Raw genomic sequence first — 26,217 nt, forward strand, 5'->3', positions numbered from 1 at the left:
TGTATGCGGTGGACTGTACTAAGCGCTTGGCAAAATACAATATAACGACAAATAACCGCATTTCCTGTCCACGATGAGTTAGCCTGGAGGAGGGGGGCCGATCAGGTCTGACGGAGTCTCTCTCCCCCACGGGGCTCACAGTCTTAGTAGGAAGAAGAAAGGGTATCTTAAGAAAACAACTGAGGTACAGGCCCGTAGACTATAAACTCGTCATGGACAGGGAATGTCGATTGCTATATTGTGCTCTGCACACTCACTGGTTAAATGCCCGCTAAATTCGACAGACTCAATGAGCTATAGAAGAGTCGAGTGGCAAGCTCACGTGGCAGGGAAAGGGTAAACCCACGCTTAGAATCCAGGCCCCTCTATTAAAACCTTGCTCCTCTAAATTGACCAAGTCGTTTCTAATAATGATGCTGTTTGTTAAACGCTTACTATGTGCCAAGCACTGTTCTAAACGCTGGAGTAGGTACAAGGTCATCAGGTTGTCCCACGTGGGGCTCCCAGTCTTAATCCCCATTTGACAGATAAGGTAAGTGAGGCACAAAGAAACTAAATAAATTGCCCATGGTCGCTTTCATTCCATCGTATTTATTGAGTGCTTACCGTGTGCAGAGCAAGGCACCAGGCAAGACAAGTAACCCACGCCTAATTCTTAGCACTAACAACGTCAAGCACACAACCGGAAATGATTAGATCAAGTCTTGAAAAGTAAGAAATGGTCTCAATTTGAAAGCACTTAAACCGTTAAAAAAGGTCCCTACTCGTACATCGAAATCTGACCTTACCCAATATACCAGAAGAGAGAATTTTCTATTCATTCAAAATTCATATTTATCTCTTCCTCTAGATTGTAAACTCATTGTAGGGAGAAAAACTGCATATCTGCTTGGCACTGCTCCACCAGCTTTAACACGTTTCCTCAAGTGTGCACTAAAAGACACTGGACATAATACTCCTTTATTCTCCGAAAACCCAAAAACCCCTACAACTAGAGAAACACGGGACTACTTTCTGAGCAGGCGGCTGATTCTCTAGCATAAATCTCTCCATAACGACAAACATTTAACAGTTTTCCACAAAACCGCATTTCCAGAATTAACACTGGCAGTGTTATTTCCAATCTACTTTTCCACCAAAGAAAACAGGGGAGAGCGCGAACGCAGTCCCCCACTACCACAAATTATGCAGTCGAGTTTCCCGCATTTGGGGAAATCGCAGGGGTCAGCACAGCCCAAGTGCAATGGCGGAGCCTCACCCTGGGAAAACCACCTACGTGATCATGGTGTCTCCCCTGCCAGGTAAGTATGAATTCCATCGTGCCCCAACAGGCACGGCCCCCCACCTGAGACACTGTACACTTGCGCTTCCTAAAACGCGCCAAAAACGGGGCTCGGGACGGTCTGAGCCCGCTACCTAACACTCACAAAATACTGCTCTTTCTGCCGCAAAGGCCGCGGCGTGATTGGACCGAAAGGCTCGCCGAGTCACTTCCCAGGATGCACAGCGCCCTTCATCATTTACATATCCCACCCCTCGTGGATGACGCCACAACCCCCCCATTCGGTCAAGGGTCTGTACTAAGCGCTGGGCCCTATACTAACCGCTTGGAAGAGTTCCTTGCAACAATAGACTCATCCCCTGCCCACAACGGCATCACAGTCTAGAGGGGGATATGGACATTAATGTGAACAAATTGAATAAATAGATTACAGTAGAACAATGTAATAGACAGTTTGCCCCAAGGAGTGGACACCTTCTAGAGGCGATAGTTGCAGGTTTACTCTTCCATCGCCCCTCTTCAAAGCCTTACTGAAGGGACATCTCCAGGAGGCTTTCCCAGCTTCAGCCACAAATTTTCCTCATCTCCCGCTCCCTTCTGCGTGGCTCCCTTTACTCTTTCCCCCTCTCCCTGCCCCACAGCACTTGAGTATATATCCGTAATTTATAATTTTTTATTTGTATTGATGTCTGCCCCCCACCCCCACCCCCGACTGTGAGCTTATTGTGGGCGGGGATTGGCATCACTGCTGTGTTGCTCTTTCCCAAGCGCTAATTACAGTACTCAGCACATACTAAACACTTAATAAACACGATTGAATTCAGTGATTGAATGAATGAAAGTCAACTCTCACTGACCTTACAACAAAAGGGGGCAATGGACACATTTGTCGTTGGAAACCATAAATACAATAGTCTGAATATGAAAATACACAGGTAATATAAAATGAAAGTGAAACACCCGTCATTAATTTCTTCTCCTTAAAACCCCTATCTCCCACCAACCCTAAAACACAAAGCTTTGGCGGGGTTAGTTTATTCCACCCCGGGACGATATTAAGCGCTTGGGTAGATGAAGATTGATCAGGTTCCATACCTTCCACACTCTTCCCCCAGAGTTCACAGTAGAAAACCCCATTTTACAGCTTAGATCACTCAGGGATGAAGACTCTGAATTTAGTTAATATCACGCAGTAGACAAGTAGCACGACTGACAGCAAAAACTAGGACTCTTGTAGAGAACCCCACCACACGCTTAAGCGCTAAAAAATAAGTGACTCTTCAGCAGAAAAAACTTAGTGAATACAGAACAACCAAATGAAGACAATAACCCCCCCTCACATTTGCGCACATTATTAATATCACCGAAACTAAAATGCTTTATTTCACTCCTGAATTATAAGTTAAGTCAGCTAATTCTATTCTTTTTACTAAATGCCAGGGGAGAGCGCGAACGCAGTCCCCCACTACCACAAATTATGCAGTCGAGTTTCCCGCATTTGGGGAAATCGCAGGGGTCAGCACAGCCGGAGTGCAATGGCTGAGCCTCACCCTGGGAAAACCACCTACGTGATCATGGTGTCTCCCCTGCCAGGTAAGTATGAACAACTTCATCCTCGACACACGACACCCTGGTACACGCAGCACTGTACAGACACGGTCGCTCCAACACGGGCTGGGCAAACTTACACACTGTATTCGCTCTGGGTATCCCTACACGGGAAATATAGAAAATTTGGAAACATCTTCTTAGGCATCCAAAAAATGCTCCCTGCTAAAATCCTATCCCCCACACTCCCATGATGCAATATCCCTTCATTTGAATGCACCACACCCCCTTCGGTGACATCACCCCCCCCCCCCCCCCCCCATTCCTTTTAAATTGAGAAGCAGCGTAGTTCAATGGGAAGAACTCGGGATTGGGAGTCAGAACTCAGGGGTTCTAATCCCGTCCTCACCGTTTGTCAGCGGCTTGCCTTTGGGCAAGTCATTTCATTTCTGTGCCTCAGTTACCTCATCTGTAAAACGGGGATGAAGATTGTTTGCCCCACGTGAGACAACCTGATGATCCTATGTCCTCCCCAGCGCTTAGAACACCACTATGCACAAGGTAAGCACTTAACAAATACCACCATTATCATTACAATCACCCCCCTTCAAAAGCCCTCCTGAAGGCGCAACTCCCCCAGGAGGCCTTCCCAGACTGATCCCAACTTTTCCTCAGTTCCCCCTCCCTCGTCGCCCTGACTCGCTCCCTTTGCTCCCCCCGCCCCACAACACATGTCCATGTATATTTCTATCGCCGTTGTACTGACGTCTGCCTCCCTCTCTAGACTGTGAACAGGGTGCCTATCAACCTCCGCTCCAAACAAAAACTCCTCACTCTAGGCTTCAAGGCTCTACGTCACCTTACCCCTTCCTACCTCTCCTCCCTTCTCTCTTTCTCCCGCCCACCCCGCACGCTCCGCTCCTCTGCCGCCCACCTCCTCACCGTCCCTCGGTCTCGCCTATTCCGCCGTCGACCCCCGGGCCACGTCCTCCCGCGGTCCCGGAACGCCCTCCCTCCTCACCTCCGCCAAACTAATTCTCTTCACCTCTTCAAAACCCTACTTAAAACTCACCTCCTCCAAGAGGCCTTCCCAGACTGAGCTCCTCTTCTCCCTCTACTCCCTCTACCACCCCCCCTTCACCTCTCCGCAGCTAAACCCTCTTTTCCCCCTTTCCCTCTGCTCCTCCCCCTCTCCCTTCCCATCCCCTCAGCACTGTACTCGTCCGCTCGACTGTATATATTTCCATTACCCTATTTATTTTGTTAATGAAATGTACATCGCCTCGATTCTATTTAGTTGCCATTGTTTTTACGCGATGTTCTTCCCCTTGACTCTATTTCTTGCCATTGTTTTTGTCTGTCCGTCTCCCCCGATTAGACCATAAGCCCGTCAAACGGCAGGGACTGTCTCTATCTGTTGCCGATTTGTTCATTCCAAGCGCTTAGTACAGTGCTCTGCACATAGTAAGCGCTCAATAAATACTATTGAATGAATGAATGGATTGTCTCTATTGGTTGGGGCTGTACTTTCCGAGCGCTTAAGACAGTGCCCTAGCCAAAAACCACGCTCAAGAAATACGACTCAATGAATCAACACAGGGGAACAGAAACGAGAGGTTGATTTTTAAAGTGAATCTAAACTCTAAAATTAAAATTTAAACTTTAGAAATATAAAATTGAAAACTTTAAATCAGGCTAAAAAGCAAACTAACACCACCGCTAAAAAATCATGGGAAGACACGATGACAAAGTGAAATCTATTACACTCACCTCTGAAAATTCTGCAAAATCTCATAATTGGACAACATAAATAACTCAAACTACGCAACATATTTAAAAGATAGCAATCTCACCTCAAAAAAAAAGTGCTTTGTGAAACAAGGAGAGAAATAAGAAAACCACTCAGCTTGTGTTTTCTCCCTCCAACCTTCCCCGAAGAGAAGGAGGAACGGTCATCAATGGCAAACGGCAGCTGCTCAAAGCAGCACCGCGAGCCCGCTTCGCGCTCAGGAGAAAACACTCAAACTCCTCCTCGTGGCTTTCGTCTCTTCACACTTTCATTCTCACTTCTCTAGTGACATACTATAGAAATGATCCCTGAAAGTATAGTCTTAACCTTCTCTCCCTCGGCCGGGGCCTCCAGCCTCGGGCCCCCCCGCTTTACGCTCACGGTGACCGCCCCGCCGCCGCCCGGTCCCCTCGGCCCCCGGGCCGGGCGGCGACGGCGGAGACGTCCAAACAGTCGTCCCGACCGGCTACGACGCGTGGCGCGGCCGGGAAGGCCGTCGGCGGAGACTTTCCCGGGAGCGCCGCGTCTCATTAGCATAGGGCCCTCCCGGCAACCAATCGAGGGCCGCCGTCCCTCACCGTCGGCCCCGCCCTCCCCCTCCTCGTCCCGGCCCGCCCCGCTCCTCCCGCGGCGTTTTGGCCCAAGAATCCGCTGGGGGGGCCGGGCCGGGCTGGGGGGTTCATTCATTCAATCCTATTTATTGAACGTTTACTGTGCGCGGAACACTAGACAGAGTGTTAAATCTACACAAATAGACACAAGTGCTGTGCGGAGGGGAAGAGCAGAGAGTGGGAGTAGGGGGAATGGGGAGGGGAGGAAGGGCAGAGGGAAAGGGAGGGCTCAGGCTGGGAAGGCATCCTGGAGGAGGTGAAGGCCCCTGGAGGGGTCCCGGCCGCATTAGGGCCGTTCGTCCGTCCGCCCGCCCTCATGCCATCAGTCAAAGCTTCGACCACGGTCCGGGCATGAAACGCCCTTCCCCATTGGTTCCCCCGACATGAGCCTCCAGCTCCGATTGTCCCCCGCCGGCAGCCGCCGAAGCGTCCGTTGTTCGAACGGAGGGAATCTTTCGGGAAAGTCACAATGACAAGCGGGAAGCGGGTCGGGCCCTTCCCGCCGCTTGGATCTGAACCCGGATGAAAACTCAATCCAGTCCCGGGCCCACTGCCCCGGCTACGCGGCCGGCTCGGGAGACAGCATAGCCCACATAGAGAAACGGCGTGGCTCAGTGCAAAGGACAGGGGTTTGGGAGTCTGAGGTCATAGGTTCTAATCCCGAGTCCGCCGCTCGTCGGCTGGGTGTCTGGGCAAGTCACTTCACTTCTCGGTGCCTCAGTGACTTCATCTGTACTAAATTGTTTTTGTCCGTCTCCCCCGATTAGACTGTAAGCCCCATTTTACAGATGAGGTAACTGAGGCACAGAGAAGTGAACTGACTTGCCCACACAGCTGACAAGTGGGGGAGTCGGGATTCGAACCCATGACCTCTGGCTCCCAAGCCCGTGCTCTTTCCACTGGGCCACACTGCCGTAACCGGTGCACCAAAAAACTCCCAAGCCCAAGACACCTTCTTTGCTCGGTCTCACGTTAAATTGCTCCACACACTCTAACCAAGGGCCAAAAAAGCTTTCATAAATACAACTCGAAAAATCCAACCACTCAACCCCTCGCGGAAATAAAAAATATTGAGTATAAACCACCCAGTAATTTAAATTAATTTTTACTTAAATTACTAGGAATCTCGATTAAACTCAAACCACCCCCCCAAAAAGAGTTAAAAAGATAATCTATAACAATACGCCCACTAAACCCTACCAGGCAAACTACTATTAAAACATTCACCCTTTTAATGAGAAAACCCTTCTCTTCTCTCCCTACCAACTCCCACCGAAGAGATGGATAAAATGCCACCTATGGAGAAGAACAAACGCCTAAAACAACACCCCAAACAGAACAACGCTGGGTAAAAAAAGGACAGACTCCCTTAAAATAGAAATAAGAAAAACAGTTAAGTCTTGTTTCTTACTCTTAGTTTGATTTATTACAAACAACCTGACAGGTAAAAAGCAGCTCCCCCACCCAACTTCCTAATGGCCCCAACGCCAGAATTGACTCACGTCATTTTGAAATCTAATATTTCTCCACAACAATCTAAACAGAAAACCACTCAGCTTGTGTTTTCTCCCTCCAACCTCCCCCGAAGAGAAGGAGGAACGGTCATCAATGGCAAACGGCAGCTGCTCAAAGCAGTACCGCGAGCCCGCTTCGCGCTCAGGAGAGAACACTCAAACTCCTCCTCGTGGCTTTCGTCTCTTCACACTTTCATTCTCACTTCTCTAGTGACATACTATAGAAATGATCCCTGAAAGTATAGTCTTAACCTTCTCTCCCTCGGCCGGGGCCTCCAGCCTCGGGCCCCCCCGCTTTGCGCTCACGGTGACCGCCCCGCCGCCGCCCGGTCCCCTCGGCCCCCGGGCCGGGGGGCGGCGGCGGCGGCGTCCAAACAGTCGTCCCGACCGGCTACGACGCGTGGCGCGGCCGGGAAGGCCGTCGGCGGGGGCTTTCCCGGGAGCGCCGCGCCTCATTAGCATAGGGCCCTCCCGGCAACCAATCGGAGGCCGCCGTCCCTCACCGTTGGGCCCCGCCCCTTACCGGTCGGGGGCGGGGGGCGCGGGGCAGGTGGGGCCGCGGCCTCCGGCCCTCGGACATCACCCACCGACTGCCCCATGGCCAGAGGCTGGCAGGACCCAGCAGCACTGGCTACTGGTTGGACCACGGGTCTGGGATTCAGCATCGATCACTCGATGGTTTCGATTGAGTGCTTACTACGTGCAGAGCTCGGTACTTAGCGCTTTGGGAGAGCACACTAAACGGAATTGGCAGACACATTCCCCAACCATAACAAGGATACAATTCAGAAGGGGTGACAAGCAACAAAATAAATCTATACTCCGACACTATAATAATATCGGTATTTGTTAAGCGCTTCCTATGTGCCCAGCACTGTTCTAAGCGCTGGGGGTAGATACAGGGTAAGCAGGTTGTCCCGCGTGGGGCTCACAGTCTTCATCCCCATTTTCCAGATGGAGTCACTGAGGTACCGAGAAGTGAACTGACTTTCCCCAAGTCACACAGCAGACAAGTGGCGGGGCTGGAATTAGAAACCGCGACCTCCGACTCCCAAACCCGGGCTCTTGCCACTTATATGCACATAAGGGCCGTGAGAGTAGACCTGGGGTGAATATCAAATGTTCGACAGTCTCTAGACTGCGGGCTCGTTACGCAGGGAATGTGTCCATTAATTCTGTTGTGCTCGCCCAAGTGCTTGGGACAGAGTTCTGCACATTCAATAACTCAACTGAATTTGTTGGGTGCTTACTGTGTGCAAAGCACACAGTACTAAATGCTTCGAAGAGTAAGATATCACAACAACCAGATAGATTCCTACCCACAACAAACTCACAATCTAGAGGGTTTAGGAAATGCTCATAAATAGCACTGATTGATTGGTCACGGATCCAATTGCGTGGACGATACGGAAGGGAGAGTGAACTGGGGAAAAGAAGGCTTAATGGGGGAAGGTGGGAGAGAATGAGTTCTCCAAGGGAGTGGGTGTAGACGGAGAATAGGACATTGCAAATTTAACCTTTCAGAGGGTGGGAGGCGGAGGGAGAAGCTGGCAAAAGAAACAGAAGGAGCAGTTGGAGAGATAGGAGAAGCAAGAGAGGGCAATGCCTGCAAAGTGGAGGTTGGTTAAAAGTTTCAAGGAGAAGGGGGTGGCCTGCAGTGTCAAAGTCAGCTAAGGGGTGGAGGAAGATTGGTCGGAGTGTAGATGCCGTCAGGTTTGGCGAGAAAGGTCATTGGTGACCTTCGAGAGGGCTGTTTCTGTGGAGCCACACTGGAGGGGATCTAGGAGAGAATTTGGACAGTAGGAAGTGGACATACTGGGTGTAAACAAGCCACTCAAGAGATTTGGAGAGAAGTTGTAAGATGGAGAGTGAACTGAGGAGGGTTGGCCTGTGGGGACGGGTTGAGGAGGGGTGCAGGACACAGAGGGATGGGGCTAGAGGGGAAGAGAAATAAAAGTCCAGAGTTGTAGCAGTGGATCTGTACTCCCAGTGGCCAACAAAGCGCTCCGACTAGGGGCCGACTCAGCCACTCCCAGCTGGGGGGAACCCACAGGGTCTGGGCCGCGATTAGCGAGTCATTAAAGCGTGGGTCCGGTAGGAATGGGCGACCTTAGCGAGTCATTACAGCATATGGAAGGAATGGGTGACCACTAAGCCCTTCATTAGTTGTTGATGGTGGACCGCTGACACGTTGTTGATGCCTTGTAGAGTCCCTGCCCTCTCCTCAATTGCAGTGATTCTTAGGCAGGGGCCGGGGTCCTGGGGCCCGGGTGTGGAGAGATGAGGGTGGAAGGGGAGGGGGTCGATGAGGGGAAATAAGGGTGACCCCCTTTGCTCTGTCGGTCTAATCACAGCTCTGCCAACTGGGTCATCTTGGGTAAATAAATCACCCTCTGGGCCTCCCTCACCTGAGTTGGAAAATGGGAATTAGGACTGTAGACCTGATGTGGGACATAATAATCAACTATAATGACAGTTCGTGCTAGGCCCTTACTATGTGCTACGCACTGGCCGCACTGTCCATTCCAAGCACATAGTACAGTTCTCTGTAGATAGTAGGCACTCAATAAATACTATTGAATGAATGAATACAAGGTGATCAGCTTGTCCGAGGTGGGGCTCCCAATCTTAATCCCCGTTTTACAGATGAGGTATTTGAGGGCCCAGAAAAATTGTGACTTGCCCCACCCCTCACAAATGTCAAGTAGCAGAATAAGAATTAGAACCCACAACTTCTGACTCCTAGGCCCAGACTCTTTCCACTAAATTAGATTGCTTCTTGTTAGTTAATTACCCAGAGACATCTTCTCATAGGAAAATATCTCCTATTGCAAATTCACACTCATTAGACTACTAAACCCAAACAAATCCTTATTAAAAAAAAAAAATCTTCCCTTAATGACAGGTTAAAGTGAAAACCACTCAGCTTGTGTTCTCTCCCTCCAGCCTTCCCCAAAGAGGAGGAACGGTCATCAATGGCAAACAGCTACTACTCACAGCAGCACACAAGGCCAGCTTCACACTCAAGAGAAAACACTCAAACTCCTTGTGGTTTTCACCTCTCCACACTTTCAATCTCCCTTCTCCACTGACACACTATAGAAATGATCCCTGAACATATAGTCTTAAAAATACAACCCTCAACAGACCTGCCAGGATCATTCCTTCCCCTTACTCAATTACAGTGGACGTGTCATCCTCCAGCAATTTCACTTTCTAAATAAAAGCCAATGTTAAAAGAAGGAAAACGATCACCTCAAAACACCACGGCGGCTCTCAACATACTTCTTTTTCCTGCCTTTATGTGGATAGAAAGTGTTTCTCTCTGCTGCAGCACCAGGCCTTCTTCATTACCTTACCAATATCTCTTCAGCCAATCAAATGCCAGCTTCCCAAAGTCACTGGGTGTTTTTTCTTTTAGAAGGATGCCATAGGCAAGAAAGAAATAAAAATAAATGGTGGAATTTGTTAAGCACTTACTATGTGCAAACCACTGTTCTAAACGCTGGGGGATACAAGGTGATCAGGTTGTCCCATGTGGGGCTCACAGTTTTAATCCCCATTTTACAGATGAGATAACTGACGCACCAAGAAGTGACCTGCCCACAGCTGACAAGTGGCAGAGCTGAGATTCGAACCCATGACCTCTGACTCCCAAGCCCATGCTCTTTCCACTGAGCAACGCTGCTTCTCGGAAATAAAGCCGACAAAAGGAAGAGTAATAACTGACATGTTCTAAGCACTGTACTAAGCACTGGGGAGGACGATCAGGTCACACACACAGTACGCACTCAGTAAATATGATTGAATGAATAATCAGGTTGGACCCAGTGCTTGTCCCAAGTGGAGCTCATAGTCTAATTAGGAGGGAGGTCACAATCTCCATTTTGAGGATAAGAGAAACGGGGCAGTGAGAAGTGAAATGACCGTCCCGAGGTCACATGGCAGACAAGTGGCAGAGTCAGGATTAGAACCCAGGCTCTCTGACTCCCAGGCCCGGGCTCTTTCTACTAGGCCCGATGCTTTCTCAGACAGAGACACTCAAGGAGTTAATTTGAAGATAAGCCAAGAAAACTCGGGAAAGAGCATGACCTAGTGAGTGGGAGGGCACAGGCCTGGGAGGCAGAAGGAGCTGAGTTCTAATCCCAGCTCCGCCACTTGTCTGTTGTGCGATTTGGGGCAAGTCACTTCACTTCTCTGTGCCTCGGATACCTCAACTACAAAATGATTAAGACTGTGTCCAACCTGATGACCACGTATCTACTCCTGTGTTTAGAACAGTGCGTGGCACATAGAAAACACTTAGCGAAACTTAAAAAAATCCTTCGATCACTGCCCTCACGGTGTGCAGAGCCCTGTAAAGCACCTAAGTGGGTACAATAGAGTCGACTTAACAGAGCTCCATTAGAAGTTTTGGAATAGTAGCTAGGAAAATTGTTTTTTTTTTTTTCCCATATTGAACAATTAAGTCTTAGTGACTTGACAATATGAATCACCCTCTTGATAGCCTTGCTTAGCATCTCATATAGCATCTTGTTCAGCTATTTCATTCATAGCCTTGTTTAGCAAGATATACTACTATGAAGTGTTGTGCATATCTTATTTTTCACTCCCACGACTCCAGAAAAAATATTGACAATATACGACTTAGCTTTTCCCACGTATTGATATCGAACTCACGTTTTTTTAGAATTTTTTTCACTTTGATGTAGTTTCCCTGTTGAACACATTCATGCAGTTGAGCTTCTATCGAGTCGCTTCTCACTGTGCCAAGTTGAACAGGGCAGGGAATTGGAAGTTGAACAGCTCGAGACATCCTGAAAACAAAAGAATAATATCCTTAATGGGCCTGAATCAGAAAAGCAATGATTAAGAGCATGTTTAAATTTATCCTGCCGCTAAAACTTGTGATTGGGAAAGATGTCCTCGGCAAATGGATTTTTAGACCAGTCTGATAATGTGTGGGCAATACAGCCTGAGTTCAGTATATTCACTCCCAATTTCAGTGATGAAATAAAAGGAACCATCATCAGGAAAAGAATTCAAAACTAGCAAGTCTGTGAATCAATACATTCCAGATGAGATCACAAAAACTAAAAGCAAACCTCTGAATCTTTTGTATTATAGCATTACATTGACATTCTCTTCTAATTTTAGGTAACCAGGTAAATTGAAATAGATGTATAATTTACATCTCCATACCGATTTGCAAAGACATTTCATTTCTCTTATATGGCCAGCAGTTGATCAGGTCTGACAAAGGCCTGTCCCCCCCAGGGCAGAGAAATCATATAATCCCACAGAGACTCGCAGGTTAAAGAGGATGCAGACTCTGAGCCCCTTCTGGGCAGGGAAGGTGCCTGTGAATTATGGTGTCTGTGACTCAGGCAAGATGCTCTGTCCCCCTGAAAGCCCTGCTTAAACATGATCCGTTCACTGAAGGAGAAAGGGGAGTGAAATACCCCTTTAACCAGTGAGATAACGGAGCTACAGAAAGACGATGCATCTTTCTGCCACAGAAGACGCAGCCTAAACATTAGAAAGCAGGTCGCCTCTTATGGCCAAACGGCCTTTATCGTTTACTCCTCCTAAACTGACAAATCTCAGAGCGGAAGACCCGTAAGCCACCATCCAACCAAGAGCAGTCCACGGCTAAAAATGCAAAAGTCAACAGACAAAGACGATTTTGTAATTTTTCCCACGCTGAAACTTTAACGTTTCATAACTGAAGCTAAGCGAGTTGCCCGGGCTAATTTTCTAAGAAACTCATATTCTTAAGACCACATCACTTTAAAACAAACGGAACTACCTCAAGACCATCAACGTTCTATTTTTTAAACTTATAAGCCAGGGGAGAGCGCGAACGCAGTCCCCACTACCACCAATTATGCAGTCGAGTTTCCCGCATTTGGGGAAATCGCAGGGGTCAGCACAGCCCAAGTGCAATGACGGAGCCTCACCCTGGGAAAACCACCTACGTGATCATGGTATCTCCCCTGCCAGGTAAGTAGAGAAGCAGCGTGGCTCAGTGGAAAGAGCCCGGGCTTTGGAGTCAGAGGTCATGAGTTCAAATCCCGGCTCTGCCACTTGCCAGCTGTGTGACAGTGGGCAAGTCGCTTCACTTCTCTGTGCCTCAGTTACCTCATCTGTAAAATGGGGATGAAGTCTGTGAGCCCCACGTGGGACAACCTGATTCCCATGTGTCTACCCCAGCGCTTAGAACAGTGCTCTACACATAGTAAGCGCTTAATAACTACCATCATCATTATTATTAAAGTATAAACCGTCATCCCCGGCGATGCCGGGACCGCGCGCTCACGACATTTTTCAGATGGCTTTGCCAAGACAAGCCCTGACGGAGCTTAAAACCACCGGGGGCAAATCACATGGAAGACAAATTGCGAAAAATGAAACACGGACTCCTCCTACCGCCGCGGCTGTAAGAGCGACATTAAAAATGCCCAAGAAGACGGAAAAAATTACGAAACTAAAACTCTGATTTTTAACTAGGACACCAGGGGAGAGCGCGAACGCAGTCCCCCACTACCACAAATTATGCAGTCGAGTTTCCCGCATTTGGGGAAATCGCAGGGGTCAGCACAGCCCAAAGTGCAATGGCGGAGCCTCACCCTGGGAAAACCACCTACGTGATCATGGTGTCTCCCCTGCCAGGTAAGTATGAATTGCTAGCCGCCCAACGGTCGTGGCCCCCCCACCTGAGGCACTGTACACTTGCGCTCCCTAAGACGTGCCAAAAATGATGGGGCTTGGGACGGTCTGAGCCCGCTACCTAACACTCATAAAATGCTGCTCTTTTCCCCGCAAAGGCCGCGGCGTGACTGAACCGAAAGGTCCGCCGAGTCATTTCCCAGGATACACAGCGCCACGTCCTCATTTACATATCCCCGCCCCTCATGGCTGACGCCACCGCCCCTCCCATTCGGTCAACCGTCCGTACTGAGCGCTGGGCCCTGTACTAACCGCTTGGGAGAGTACTATGCAACAACAAACAGACACATCCCCTGCCCACAGCAGCATTATAATCTGCGGGGGGTCGGGGGGGGGGAGGTGGACATTAATGTGAATAAATTGAGTAAATTACAATAGAACAATGTAACAGACACTTTGCCCCCAAAGAGTGGACATCTTCTAGAGAAGGTAGTTGCAGGTTTACTCTCCCACCCCCCGCTTCAAAGCCTTCCTGAAGGTACATCTCCAAGAGGCCTTCCCAGCTTCAGACACAAATTTTCCTCACCTCCCACTGCCTTCTGTGTCGATCCCTTTGCTCTTTCCCCCTCTCCCTGCCTCTCAGCACTTGAATGTATATCCGTAATTTTATTTAGATGTCTTTTTATTTAATGTCTGCCTCCCCCAGACTGTGAGCTTATTGTGGGTGGGGATTGGCACTTCTGCTGTATTGTACTTTCCCAAGTGCTGATCACAGTGCTCTGCATACAGTAACCACTTGATAAATACGAGTGAATTCAATGACTGAATGAAAGTCTTAACGGTCCCTGACCTTACAACAGAAACTGGCAATGGACATATTTGTTTTTGGAGACCAGAAATGCACTTGTTTGGATATGAAAACACACAGACAATATAAAATGAAAGTGAAACTTTCAGTGCATGCTCAACACCCTGTACTTAATTTCTTCTTTTTAAAATCCCTATCTTCCACCCAACGTAAAGCACAAAGCTTCTTGGGGGTTTATTTGTTCCACAGTGGCACGATATTAAGCGCCAGGATAGATGAAAACTGAGCAGGTTCCGTAACTTCCCTTGTCACCACTGGGGCTCCCAATAAAAATCCCCACATTACAAGTTGAGGCATAAAAACTTTAACGGATTTACTTAAGACACAAAAAAACAAGTAGCACAGGCGATAGCAAAAACTCTCTAGAAGATGCCAACAATCCTCTTGTCTGTGGGAATTCACTATTTTCCTCCCCGAAAAACCTAGATTTCTATCAGTATACAAATTCACAGGCATATTTACTGCAAATTTTGAAGGACTAAAGCATTTTTATTACTACCCTTTCTTAAAGCAAAAAAAACCTATTCTGTCTTTTCCTCCCCGAAAAACCTAGTGAAGATATCACCATACAAATTCACAGGCATATTTACTGCAACTTTTGAAGGGCTAAAACATTTTTATTACTATCCTTTCTGGAAACAAAAAAGACTATGTGCTTTCCACCCTGAAAAGACCAGTGAAGATATCGCTATATAAATTCACAGGGATATTTACTGCAAACCTGGAAAGACTAAAGCATTTTTATTACTACCCTTTGTTGAAACGAAAAAAACTCTTCTATCTTTGAACTAAATGCCCGGGGAGAGCGCGAACGCAGTCCCCCACTACCACCAATTATGCAGTCGAGTTTCCCGCATTTGGGGAAATCGCAGGGGTCAGCACAGCCGAAGTTCAGTGGCTGAGCCTCACCCTGGGAAAACCACCTACGTGATCATGGTATCTCCCCTGCCAGGTAAGTAGAGAAGCAGCGTGGCTCAGTGGAAAGAGCCCGGGCTTTGGAGTCAGAGGTCATGAGTTCAAATCCCGGCTCTGCCACTTGCCAGCTGTGTGACTGTGGGCAAGTCGCTTCACTTCTCTGTGCCTCAGTTACCTCATCTGTAAAATGGGGATGAAGTCTGTGAGCCCCACGTGGGACAACTTGATTCCCCTGTATCTACCCCAGCGCTTAGAACAGTGCTCTGCACATAGTAAGCGCTCAACAACTACCATTATTATTATTATTAAAGTATAAACCGTCATCCCCGGCGATCCCGGGGCCCCCCCCGCTCATGACGGAGCTTAAAACCACCGGGGACAAATCACCTGGAAGACAAATTGCGAAAAATGAAATGTGGACTCCTACCGCCGCGGCTATAAGAGCGACACTAATACCGTCCGAGAAGAAGGAAAAAATTACAAAACTAAAGCTCTGCTTTTTCAACTAAGACACCAGGGGAGAGCGCGAACGCAGTCCCCCACTACCACAAATTATGCAGTCGAGTTTCCCGCATTTGGGGAAATCGCAGGGGTCAGCACAACCCAAGTGCAATGGCTGAGCCTCACCCTGGGAAAACCACCTACGTGATCATGGTGTCTCCCCTGCCAGGTAAGTATGAATTACAACTCTCCCGTGAAGCCTCGCCCCCCCACGCTCCCCACTGTACACTTATGCCCGCTCTACCTGGGCCCGACAAAATTCCCGTATCTTTGCTTGGGGACTCCCAAAACACTATAGTTGCATTTTAAAATCCCTAGCGAAAGCTATTCTCCGATTCCCATGGAAAAGAAGAAACAATTCTTCCCGGGGCATTTCCCAGAATGCAGAGCGCTCTGCAATTTCCACAGCCATCCCTCCTGCAGTCATGACTGTCCTAGCAGTCTGGATGGAGCCCAAGGTGGGAGGGCCTGCAAAGGATGTGAACATGGAACTGACAGGATAATAATAATGCTGGTATTTGTTAAGCACTTACTATGTGCAGAGCACTGTTCTAAGCGCTGGGGGGGGGGATACAGGATAATCAGGTCGTCCCACGTGAGGCTCACAGTTAATCCCCATTTTACAGATGAGGTAACTGAGGCACAGAGAAGGTAAGTGACTTGCCCACAGTCACACAGCTGACAAGCGGCAGAGCCAGGAGTTGAACTCATGACCTCTGACTCCGAAGCTCAGGTTCTTTACACTGAGCCACGCTGCTTCCCCGTGACTTGCCACAGTCACACAGCTGACAAGTGGCAGGGAGTGACAGGATGGGAGGACCGACTGTATATGGGGATTGAAGGACAGAAATGAGGCCAGGATACCGTTCGGGGTTAGTGACACGGAGAGGCTGGTGGTGGTCAGCAGTTGAAAGCGACGGGAAGCTCTTAGGCACAGGCCTAGGACCCAGGAGACCTGCATCCTAATCCCAGCTCTGCTACTTTCCTGCTGCGAGACCTTGGGCGAGGCAGTTGCTTTCTCTGTACTTGGGGTTCCTCCTCTGCAAAAAGGTGATTTAAAAGGCGTTTTCTCTAAAGGTTTGGGTGGGAGAATTAGGAGCTTTCAGTTTGGGACATGTTGAGCTTGAGGGTCATGCTCCTTTCTGAAGGAAGGAGGAAATGTGATTTTTTAGACAAGGCGAGTGGTCAGTATTTTAGGAAAAGAGATTGTAAATAGAGCTAGGCAAGCAAGTGAGCCTCCAGGACAGTGGGTTGAAATGGAGAAGATTAGAGGACCCAGAACTGAACCTTGAGAGACTCCACATTTGTGGGGTAGGAAGAAAAGAAAGAGCAGCAGAGAAGTAGTAGGAGAACCTTGTGAGAAGCAGCATGGCCTAGTAGATAAAGAACAGGCCTGGAAGTCAGGAGGACCTGATTTCATTCCTTCATTCATATTAGAGAAGCAGCGTGGCTCAGTGGAAAGAGCACGGGCTTGGGAGTCAGAGGTCATGAGTTCGAATCCCAGCTCTGCCACTTGTCAGCTGTGTGACTGTGGGCAAGTCACACAGTCACTTCACTTCTCTGTGCCTCAGTTACCTCATCTGTAAAATGGGGATTAACTGTGAGCCTCACGTGGGACAACCTGATGACCCTGTATCTCCCCCAGCGCTTAGAACAGTGCTCGGCACATAGTAAGCGCTTAACAAACACCAGCATTATTATTTTATTGACCCCTTACTGTGTGTAAAGCACTATACTAACCGCTTGGGAGAGTACAATACAACAATAAACAGACACGGTCCTTGCCTGCAACGAGTTTACAATCTATGGGGGGAGACTGTTCAAATCCTGACCCTGCCACTTGACTGTTGGGTGATCTTGGGCAAATCATTTAACTTCCCTGTGTCCTGTAAAATGGGGATCGAGACTGTGAGCCCGATATGGGACATGGACTATGTCCAACCTGATTAGGTTGTAACTACTCCAGTGTCTGGCACATAATAAGCACTTAACAAATACTATTAAAAAAGGGGGAAAGTCTCTGAAACCGAGATTTTGTGGTGGTGTTTTTTTAAGATGAGACAGTATTTCCAAGTGAAGGGGGTAGTCCGCGGTCTCTAAGGCAGATGACAGGTTTAAGATATTTGACGGGGTACAGTTGGTTGGATTTGGCAAAGAGATCATCGATGACTTTAGAAAGAGGAGCCTCAATGAGAAGAGGGGGAAGCAGCGCAGAAGCCCAACTGCAGAGGATGGAGAAGAGAGAATGAGAAGTGGAAGCAGTAGGCATAAACATCTGGTTCAGGGAGCTTGGAAGGAAGTGGTAGTAAGAAGCTAAGGTAATAGCTGGAGAGCAAAGAGGGCTGTCAAGGGTTTTTTGTGTATCAATCAATGGTATTTATTGAGCGACGACTGTGCGAAGAAACCTCCACTAAGTATCTGAGAAAGTACAATTCAGCGAAGCGGGTAGGCACGATCCCTGCCCACAAGGAGCTTACAGTCCTCGGGGCAGAAAGACATTAAAATACGTTACAAAAAGGGGAAATAGTAAGGATATGTCTAGAAGGACCGTAGGTTCGGGATGAATAGCCCACTGTTTAAGGGGTTCCAAGCCACGTGCATAGGGAAAACAAGGAGTTGGCCAGGGAAGGCTTTTGGGAAGAGATGTGATTTTAGGAGGGCTCTGACAGTAGGGAGAACGGTGGGCCATCGGATATTAAGGAGGAGGAAGTTCTAGGCCAGAGGGAAGACGTGGGCAAGGGGTTGCCAATGAGAGAGACAAAAGTCAGGTTCAGTGAGTCGGTTGGCATTTAGAGGAGCGAGGTGTGAGGGTTGGGTGATAGTGTGAGATCAGCCAATTAAGGTAGATTTTGAGATCAAGATGTGTTTGAGAGCAGAGAGGAAATTACCATTAAAAAGATGATCATGATGGGGGGGGGGGGGGGAACCAATAGCCTTCAGGCCTAAACTCATGACTATCACTACTGTTTTGATATTTGCTACCTGCTGAACACTATGATAGAATGACATCGGACACAATAGTCTTCGCACTGTCACGAGTAAGGTTTTAAAAGAGCACTTTTCTATGGAGAACTCCTAAGCCCCAGGTACTCTACTCAATACTGGGGAAGAGACAACCTAGTTAAATTGAACACAACCCCTGTCCGTCCCCCTTTCCCACGATCTTATTTGCCACTTTACAAGTGAGGCGACAAAAAAGTAAAACTATTTACTCGATCACCCAAACTCAAAGAGCACAGGCACCTAAAAGCAACAGTAAACTGAAAGAAAGATTAAACAATACCACATGGTAGTATACACAAATCACGTACAACTCTACTTCAGAAATCGAAACAAAAATAAGAGGAACCTGCTCTCGGGATGAAGTGATAGGCAAAGCAAAGCCCCCCTACTACAAATTACACAGTCAACTACCCGCATACCTGGGATCTTTACTTCTATAGGGACAATGAATTGAAATACATAATGCACAACCAAATGCGCAAACAAGTTTAATTGTAGAGAAGAATAAAAACAGAAAAGCATAAACAAACATTACATTTGCGGAAAAAGTAAGTACACAAAGAGAAGTACAACCTGAAACACACCCCGGCTTGTCTAAAACACAACCTGAAACACACCCCGGCTGTACTAAAAAAGCAAGAGTACGAACCACCCTTCTACAACACCCCAGCACTTGTTTCATCTGTGAAATCCCGTCCTCTTCCTACTATAAAAACATCTACTGCGTGAAAAGGCACTACCAATCTTAGCGTAAACTAAACTTCTCCTTAACAAAACATGAAAAACGAATCACTCTATGGTTAAACCACACGCCAGAGAAATGCGCGAATGCAGTCCCCCACTAGCACTAATAGTGCAGTTCCGCATTTGGGGAAATCGTAGAAGTCAGTACAGCCGGAGTGCAATAACTGAGTGGCAGCCTGATAAAACCACCTACGCGATCACTGTTCCTCCCCTGCCAGATAAGCACGAAGAAAAAAAGCAACCACAGCTCCACGCCACCCCATGCATCTCACTGTAAAGCCAAGCTCGGCACAGTCACTACCCGGCACGAGCCGTTAAGAACTTCCGAGGCTACCAAAACATTTTCCCTAGTGGCAGTAAAAAGGATAAAGAAACTTAAAATTAAATGTCAGTGAGAAGGTTTTGCAGAAAATCGTCCCGGCAAGTACGGCGCTCCGTCATCTGCATACCGGCATGGATTCCCATTGCAATCGTGACCAGCAGTTCTGCTTTCTCTGCCATCACGATTCATCCTTCGGTTTCTTACGCTCCGGAATCAATATTTCCTCCTCTTAAAACTCCCAACCTATGAGCCCCATGTGGGACCACCTGATTACATTGTATCTACACCGGCGCTTAGAATACAGTAAGCTTAAAAAAAAAACCCATTAATTATAATAAGTGCCAGTGTACGATTTTTTAAAAGATGGTATTTAAAATGCAAAAATACACTTCTTGCCTCAAACTCCTTAATAAGGTTCCCATAACGACAGGCAACGCGACGTCATAAATCTTTCTTCACCAATAATGGTGGTATTTCTTAAGTTCTTAATATGTGCAAAGCACTATTCTAAGCGCTGGGGGGATACAAGCCGATCAGGATGTCCCACGTGGGGCTCACAGTTTTAATCGCCATTTTGCAGGTGAGGTAACTGAGGCACAGAGACGTTAAGTGACTTGCCCACAGTCACACACACAGCTGACCGGTGGCAGAGCCGGCATTCGAACCCCTGACCTCTGACTCCCAAGCCCAGGGTCTTGCCACGGTGCCCCGCTGCTTCTCTAGTGCAGGATGCGGAAAACGGGCCTGGGAATCAGCAACATCTTCTCCCTCCCCCGCGCCCTCCGCCGCCTCCCGGGCCGGCTCCGGCCGACGGGCACAGGCGGGCACAGCCCCGCCACTCGAGAGGAGCCGCAGCCTGAAAACCCCGTTTAGGTGATTATTCTCCTCTCTCCCGTGATGGGGCCTTCATTCAAGAGTATTTATTGAGTGCTTACTATGTGGAGAGCACTGGACTAAGCGCTTGGAATGGACAAATCGGTAACAGAGACAGTCCCTGCCCTATGACGGGCCTACAGTCTAATCGGGGGAGACGGACAGACAAGAACAATGGCAATAAATAGACTCAAGGGGATGAACATCTCATTAAGACAATGACAAAGAACGTCCTCCTTTCCCTTCAAACAGCCCGCTACGCCGCCAACCCGGAACTCTGGACACCGGACACCAGACTGGCCGCCGGCCGGCAGGGTCCAGTCTAGAAACTCTTCGTGCGGTAATCCCTCAACCCAAAACTCAGCCGAGAGTGGACCACCTTAATCTGGATCGGCCGACTTTAGGCCTCTGGAAACCTCGGACTCAACGGCTGGCTACAACGGACAGGTCCCACGGTCGCCAAGGCAGCCCTGTGCTCCTCTTTGCCATCCATAATAATCAGTAATTAAGTATAATATTAATATAATTAATATAATAAAGTATAACATATAATCAGTAATAGTCCATGGCTGCCACAAAGTACGAGGTCGACCTCTCCGCAATTGGGGGTGCTTCTCCACAATGGGGAGAATAAATAAATGAGAAACACGAAAAACGCAGTGAAAAACAATCAGCCTACGCGCACGGGGCAAACCAACGGTGAAAAAGCAAACACAAAGAATATAAACCCCCACACCTCAAGCCCACCATCTGAAACTACCTGGCCGTCATCAATCACTACATGATGAAAAGCAGTGAATTGAGACCTATATTGGGAACAGCATACCAGGGGAAAGCGCGAAGCCGGAACCCAAAGACTGCCTACCACCAATTACGCAGTCGAGTTTCCCGCATTTGGGGAAATCGCAGGGGTCAGCACAGCCCAAGTGCAATGGTGGAGCCTCACCCTGGGAAAACCACCTACGTGATCATGGTGTCTCCCCTGCCAGGTAAGTAGAGAAGCAGCGTGGCTCAGTGGAAAGAGCCCGGGCTTTGGAGTCAGAGGTCATGAGTTCAAATCCCGGCTCTGCCACGTGCCAGCTGTGTGACTGTGGGCAAGTCGCTTCACTTCTCTGTGCCTCAGTTACCTCATCTGCAAAATGGGGATGAAGTCTGTGAGCCCCACGGGGGACAACCTCATTCCCCTGTATCTACCCCAGCGCTTAGAACAGTGCTCTGCACATAGTAAGCGCTTAACAACTACCATCATCATTATTATTATTATTAAAGTATAAACCGTCATCCCCGGCGATCCCGGGCCCCCGCGCTCATGACATTTTTCAGATGGGTTTGCCAAGACAAAGCCTGACGGAGCTTAAAACCACCGGGGACAAATCACATGGAAGACAAATTGCGAAAGACGAAATGTAGACTCCGACGGCAGCGGCTCTAAGAGCGACACTTGAAATGTTCGAGGAAGTAGAAGAAATTACGAAACTAAAGCCCTGATTTTTAACTAGGACACCAGGGGAGGGCGCGAACGCAGTCCCCCACTACCACCAATTATGCAGTCGAGTTTCCCGCATTTGGGGAAATCGCAGGGGTCAGCACAGCCCAAAGTGCAATGGCGGAGCCTCACCCTGGGAAAACCACCTACGTGACCATGGTGTCTCCCCTGCCAGGTAAGTAGAGAAGCAGCGTGGCCAGTGGAAAGAGCCCGGGCTTTGGAGTCAGAGGTCATGAGTTCAAATCCCGGCTCTGCCACTTGCCAGCTGTGTGACTGTGGGCAAGTCGCTTCACTTCTCCGTGCCTCAGTTACCTCATCTGTAAAATGGGGATGAAGTCTGTGAGCCCCACGTGGGACAACCTCATTCCCCTGTGTCTACCCCAGCGCTTAGAACAGTGCTCGGCACATAGTAAGCGCTTAACAACTACCATCATTAATATATTGTGTTCTTGCACACTCACTGGTTAAATGCCCGCTAAATTCGACAGACTCAATGAGCTATAGAAAAGTCGAGTGGCAAGCAAGGGGCAAACCCAAGCTTAAAATCCAGGACCCTCTGTTAAAACCTTGCTGCTTTAAATTGACCATGTCGTTTCTAATAATAATAATGATGCTGCTTGTTAAGCGCTTACTATGTGCCAAGCACTGTTCTAAGCGCTGCGGTAGGTCATCAGGTTGTCCCACGTTGGGCTCACAGTCTAAAAATCCCCACTTGACAAATACGGTAAGTGAGGCACAAATAATAATAATAATAATAGAAGAAATTATGAAACTAAAGCCCTGATTTTTAACTAGGACACCAGGGGAGAGCACGAACGCAGTCCCCCACTACCACCAATTATGCAGTCGAGTTTCCCGCATTTGGGGAAATCGCAGGGGTCAGCACAGCCCAAGTGCAATGACGGAGCCTCACCCTGGGAAAACCACCTACGTGATCATGGTGTCTCCCCTGCCAGGTAAGTAGAGAAGCAGCGTGGCTCAGTGGAAAGAGCCCGGGCTTTGGAGTCAGAGGTCATGAGTTCAAATCCCGGCTCTGCCACGTGCCAGCTGTGTGACTGTGGGCAAGTCGCTTCACTTCTCTGTGCCTCAGTTACCTCATCTGCAAAATGGGGATGAAGTCTGTGAGCCCCACGGGGGACAACCTCATTCCCCTGTATCTACCCCAGCGCTTAGAACAGTGCTCTGCACATACTAAGCGCTTAACAACTACCATCATCATTATTATTATTATTATTAAAGTATAAACCGTCATCCCCGGCGATCCCGGGCCCCCGCGCTCATGACATTTTTCAGATGGGTTTGCCAAGACAAAGCCTGACGGAGCTTAAAACCACCGGGGACAAATCACATGGAAGACAAATTGCGAAAGACGAAATGTAGACTCCGACGGCAGCGGCTCTAAGAGCGACACTTGAAATGTTCGAGGAAGTAGAAGAAATTACGAAACTAAAGCCCTGATTTTAACTAGGACACCAGGGGAGGGCGCGAACGCAGTCCCCCACTACCACCAATTATGCAGTCGAGTTTCCCGCACTTGGGGAAATCGCAGGGGTCAGCACAGCCCAAAGTGCAATGGCGGAGCCTCACCCTGGGAAAACCACCTACGTGATCATGGTGTCTCCCCTGCCAGGTAAGTAGAGAAGCAGCGTGGCTCAGTGGAAGGAGCCCGGGCTTTGGAGTCAGAGGTCATGAGTTCATAATCCCGGCTCTGCCACTTGCCAGCTGTGTGACTGTGGGCAAGTCGCTTCACTTCTCTGTGCCTCAGTTACCTCATCTGTAAAATGGGGATGAAGTCTGTGAGCCCCACGTGGGACAACCTGATTCCCCTGTGTCTACCCCAGCGCTTAGAACAGTGCTCGGCACATAGTAAGCGCTTAACAACTACCATCATTAATATATTGTGTTCTTGCACACTCACTGGTTAAATGCCCGCTAAATTCGACAGACTCAATGAGCTATAGAAAAGTCGAGTGGCAAGGAAGGGGCAAACCCAAGCTTAAAATCCAGGACCCTCTGTTAAAACCTTGCTGCTTTAAATTGACCATGTCGTTTCTAATAATAATAATGATGCTGCTTGTTAAGCGCTTACTATGTGCCAAGCACTGTTCTAAGCGCTGCGGTAGGTCATCAGGTTGTCCCACGCTGGGCTCACAGTCTAAAAATCCCCACTTGACAAATACGGTAAGTGAGGCACAAATAATAATAATAATAATAGAAGAAATTATGAAACTAAAGCCCTGATTTTTAACTAGGACACCAGGGGAGGGCACGAACGCAGTCCCCCACTACCACAAATTATGCAGTCGAGTTTCCCGCATTTGGGGAAATCGCAGGGGTCAGCACAGCCCAAGTGCAATGGCGGAGCCTCACCCTGGGAAAACCACCTACGTGACCATGGTGTCTCCCCTGCCAGGTAAGTAGAGAAGCAGCGTGGCTCAGTGGAAAGGGCCCGGGCTTTGGAGTCAGAGGTCATGAGTTCAAATCCCGGCTCTGCCACTTGCCAGCTGTGTGACTGTGGGCAAGTCGCTTCACTTCTCTGTGCCTCAGTTACCTCATCTGTAAAATGGGGATGAAGTCTGTGAGCCCCACGGGGGACAACCTCATTCCCCTGTGTCTACCCCAGCGCTTAGAACAGTGCTCTGCACATAGTAAGCGCTTAACAACTACCATCATCATTATTATTATTATTATTATTATTAAAGTATAAACCGTCATCCCCGGCGATCCCGGGCCCCCGCGCTCATGACATTTTTCAGATGGGTTTGCCAAGACAAAGCCTGACGGAGCTTAAAACCACCGGGGACAAATCACATGGAAGACAAATTGCGAAAGACGAAATGTAGACTCCGACGGCAGCGGCTCTAAGAGCGACACCTTGAAATGTTCGAGGAAGTAGAAGAAATTACGAAACTAAAGCCCTGATTTTTAACTAGGACACCAGGGGAGGGCGCGAACGCAGTCCCCCACTACCACCAATTATGCAGTCGAGTTTCCCCGCATTTGGGGAAATCGCAGGGGTCAGCACAGCCCAAGTGCAATGGCGGAGCCTCACCCTGGGAAAACCACCTACGGCTCCGGCCGGCTCTTTCCACTGAGCCACGCTCACTTTCATTCCATTGTGTTTATTCAGTCCGTACTGTGTGCACGGCACGACACTACACAGCGGACAAGTAGCATAGCCGGGGTAAGAACCCACGTCTGCTTCCTAGCAACCAACCGGAAATGATTAAACCAAATCTCGAAAATACTCTCAAGTTGAAAATTGGTCCATACTCCGAATTCTTATTTTACACCACACCAGGAGAGAGGTAATTTTTAAATTCATTTAAAATTAAATCTGCTTCCCCCTGTACATTGTAAACTTGTTGTGGGCAAAAAAGTGCATATGTACTTTGTAGTGCCTCAAGTGCTTAGCAGAGAGAGCCCTGTTTAAAGTTAACTCCTCATACACCACTGATAAAAATAATAAAATAAAAGGCTAGTTACTCGCTACAAAAGAAATTTTCACCTTTAAAATGGTACTCAATTGATTAACCATATTACTGCACGCTCATAGCTTGAAGACAACTGAAAAATATACTGACAAAGCACCCAACAATACTTCATTGACTTTCCCGGCTTTAAAAGTGAAAGGAAAGCGTGAAATTACACCACCTAAAGGCAAAAGGAAAAAAAACTTTCTAAATCACTTTCTCGACTACTTTCTATAGCTCCGAAAAGTAACAAACCAAAACTCCGAAACAGCTCTGCTCTTAAACTGACTGTTTCAGGGGAGAGTGCGAACGCAGTCCCCCACTACCACCAATTATGCAGTCGAGTTTCCCGCACTTGGGGAAATCGCAGGGGTCAGCACAGCCCAAAGTGCAATGGCGGAGCCCTCACCCTGGGAAAACCACCTACGTGATCATGGTGTCTCCCTGCCAGTTAAGTAGAGAAGCAGCGTGGCTCAGTGGAAAGAGCCCGGGCTTTGGAGTCAGAGGTCATGAGTTCATAATCCCGGCTCTGCACGTGCCAGCTGTGTGACTGTGGGCAAGTCGCTTCACTTCTCTGTGCCTCAGTTACCTCATCTGTAAAATGGGGATGAAGTCTGTG

At 48.4% G+C, this 26,217-nt stretch overlaps 1 protein-coding gene, 16 non-coding genes and 1 pseudogene across 19 annotated transcripts in view; all 18 read right to left on the minus strand.

The window, feature by feature from the left end:
* Positions 1-13,532, minus strand: part of TEX14 (testis expressed 14, intercellular bridge forming factor) — a 46,532-nt gene extending 33,000 nt beyond the window's left edge. For 2 of the 3 annotated variants that reach the window (XM_029082105.2, XM_029082107.2), the window contains exons 1-2: positions 13,461-13,520; positions 11,425-11,561 (exon numbers count right to left, since the gene is read on the minus strand). In XM_029082105.2, the coding sequence (XP_028937938.1) occupies positions 11,425-11,560 (136 nt within the window). In that variant the 5' untranslated portion in view covers position 11,561; positions 13,461-13,520. Of the gene's footprint in view, positions 1-11,424; positions 11,562-13,460 lie in introns of all 3 variants that reach the window. The other variant, XR_003765695.2, reaches the window with a different exon arrangement.
* Positions 1,146-1,309, minus strand: LOC114818028. Its single transcript, XR_003765854.1, has one exon. It is a non-coding gene; the product is annotated as a U1 spliceosomal RNA (small nuclear RNA).
* On the minus strand, positions 2,720-2,883 carry LOC114818182. The gene has a single exon (XR_003766003.1). It is a non-coding gene; the product is annotated as a U1 spliceosomal RNA (small nuclear RNA).
* LOC114818042 lies at positions 4,728-4,943 on the minus strand. Its single transcript, XR_003765863.1, has one exon. It is a non-coding gene; the product is annotated as a small nucleolar RNA U3 (small nucleolar RNA).
* Positions 6,778-6,993, minus strand: LOC114818043. The gene has a single exon (XR_003765864.1). It is a non-coding gene; the product is annotated as a small nucleolar RNA U3 (small nucleolar RNA).
* LOC114818044 lies at positions 9,662-9,871 on the minus strand. The gene has a single exon (XR_003765865.1). It is a non-coding gene; the product is annotated as a small nucleolar RNA U3 (small nucleolar RNA).
* On the minus strand, positions 12,594-12,755 carry LOC114818183. Its single transcript, XR_003766004.1, has one exon. It is a non-coding gene; the product is annotated as a U1 spliceosomal RNA (small nuclear RNA).
* On the minus strand, positions 13,260-13,424 carry LOC114818017. The gene has a single exon (XR_003765845.1). It is a non-coding gene; the product is annotated as a U1 spliceosomal RNA (small nuclear RNA).
* Positions 13,533-15,077: 1,545 nt separating the features above from the next.
* LOC114818159 lies at positions 15,078-15,241 on the minus strand. The gene has a single exon (XR_003765980.1). It is a non-coding gene; the product is annotated as a U1 spliceosomal RNA (small nuclear RNA).
* A 469-nt stretch (positions 15,242-15,710) lies between these two features.
* On the minus strand, positions 15,711-15,874 carry LOC114818160. The gene has a single exon (XR_003765981.1). It is a non-coding gene; the product is annotated as a U1 spliceosomal RNA (small nuclear RNA).
* Positions 15,875-19,513: 3,639 nt separating this feature from the next.
* On the minus strand, positions 19,514-19,670 carry LOC114818038. Its single transcript, XR_003765860.1, has one exon. It is a non-coding gene; the product is annotated as a U1 spliceosomal RNA (small nuclear RNA).
* Positions 19,671-21,483: 1,813 nt separating this feature from the next.
* Positions 21,484-21,636, minus strand: LOC114818018 (annotated as a pseudogene).
* A 507-nt stretch (positions 21,637-22,143) lies between these two features.
* Positions 22,144-22,308, minus strand: LOC114818168. Its single transcript, XR_003765989.1, has one exon. It is a non-coding gene; the product is annotated as a U1 spliceosomal RNA (small nuclear RNA).
* A 617-nt stretch (positions 22,309-22,925) lies between these two features.
* LOC114818181 lies at positions 22,926-23,089 on the minus strand. Its single transcript, XR_003766002.1, has one exon. It is a non-coding gene; the product is annotated as a U1 spliceosomal RNA (small nuclear RNA).
* Positions 23,090-23,598: 509 nt separating this feature from the next.
* Positions 23,599-23,763, minus strand: LOC114818161. Its single transcript, XR_003765982.1, has one exon. It is a non-coding gene; the product is annotated as a U1 spliceosomal RNA (small nuclear RNA).
* Positions 23,764-24,382: 619 nt separating this feature from the next.
* Positions 24,383-24,546, minus strand: LOC114818156. The gene has a single exon (XR_003765977.1). It is a non-coding gene; the product is annotated as a U1 spliceosomal RNA (small nuclear RNA).
* Positions 24,547-25,063: 517 nt separating this feature from the next.
* Positions 25,064-25,234, minus strand: LOC114818025. The gene has a single exon (XR_003765851.1). It is a non-coding gene; the product is annotated as a U1 spliceosomal RNA (small nuclear RNA).
* A 658-nt stretch (positions 25,235-25,892) lies between these two features.
* On the minus strand, positions 25,893-26,057 carry LOC114818016. The gene has a single exon (XR_003765844.1). It is a non-coding gene; the product is annotated as a U1 spliceosomal RNA (small nuclear RNA).
* Between the last annotated feature and the right edge of the window lie 160 nt (positions 26,058-26,217).

This window comes from Ornithorhynchus anatinus, chromosome 17 (genome assembly GCF_004115215.2).
Source record: "Ornithorhynchus anatinus isolate Pmale09 chromosome 17, mOrnAna1.pri.v4, whole genome shotgun sequence".
Lineage (NCBI taxonomy): Eukaryota > Metazoa > Chordata > Mammalia > Monotremata > Ornithorhynchidae > Ornithorhynchus > Ornithorhynchus anatinus.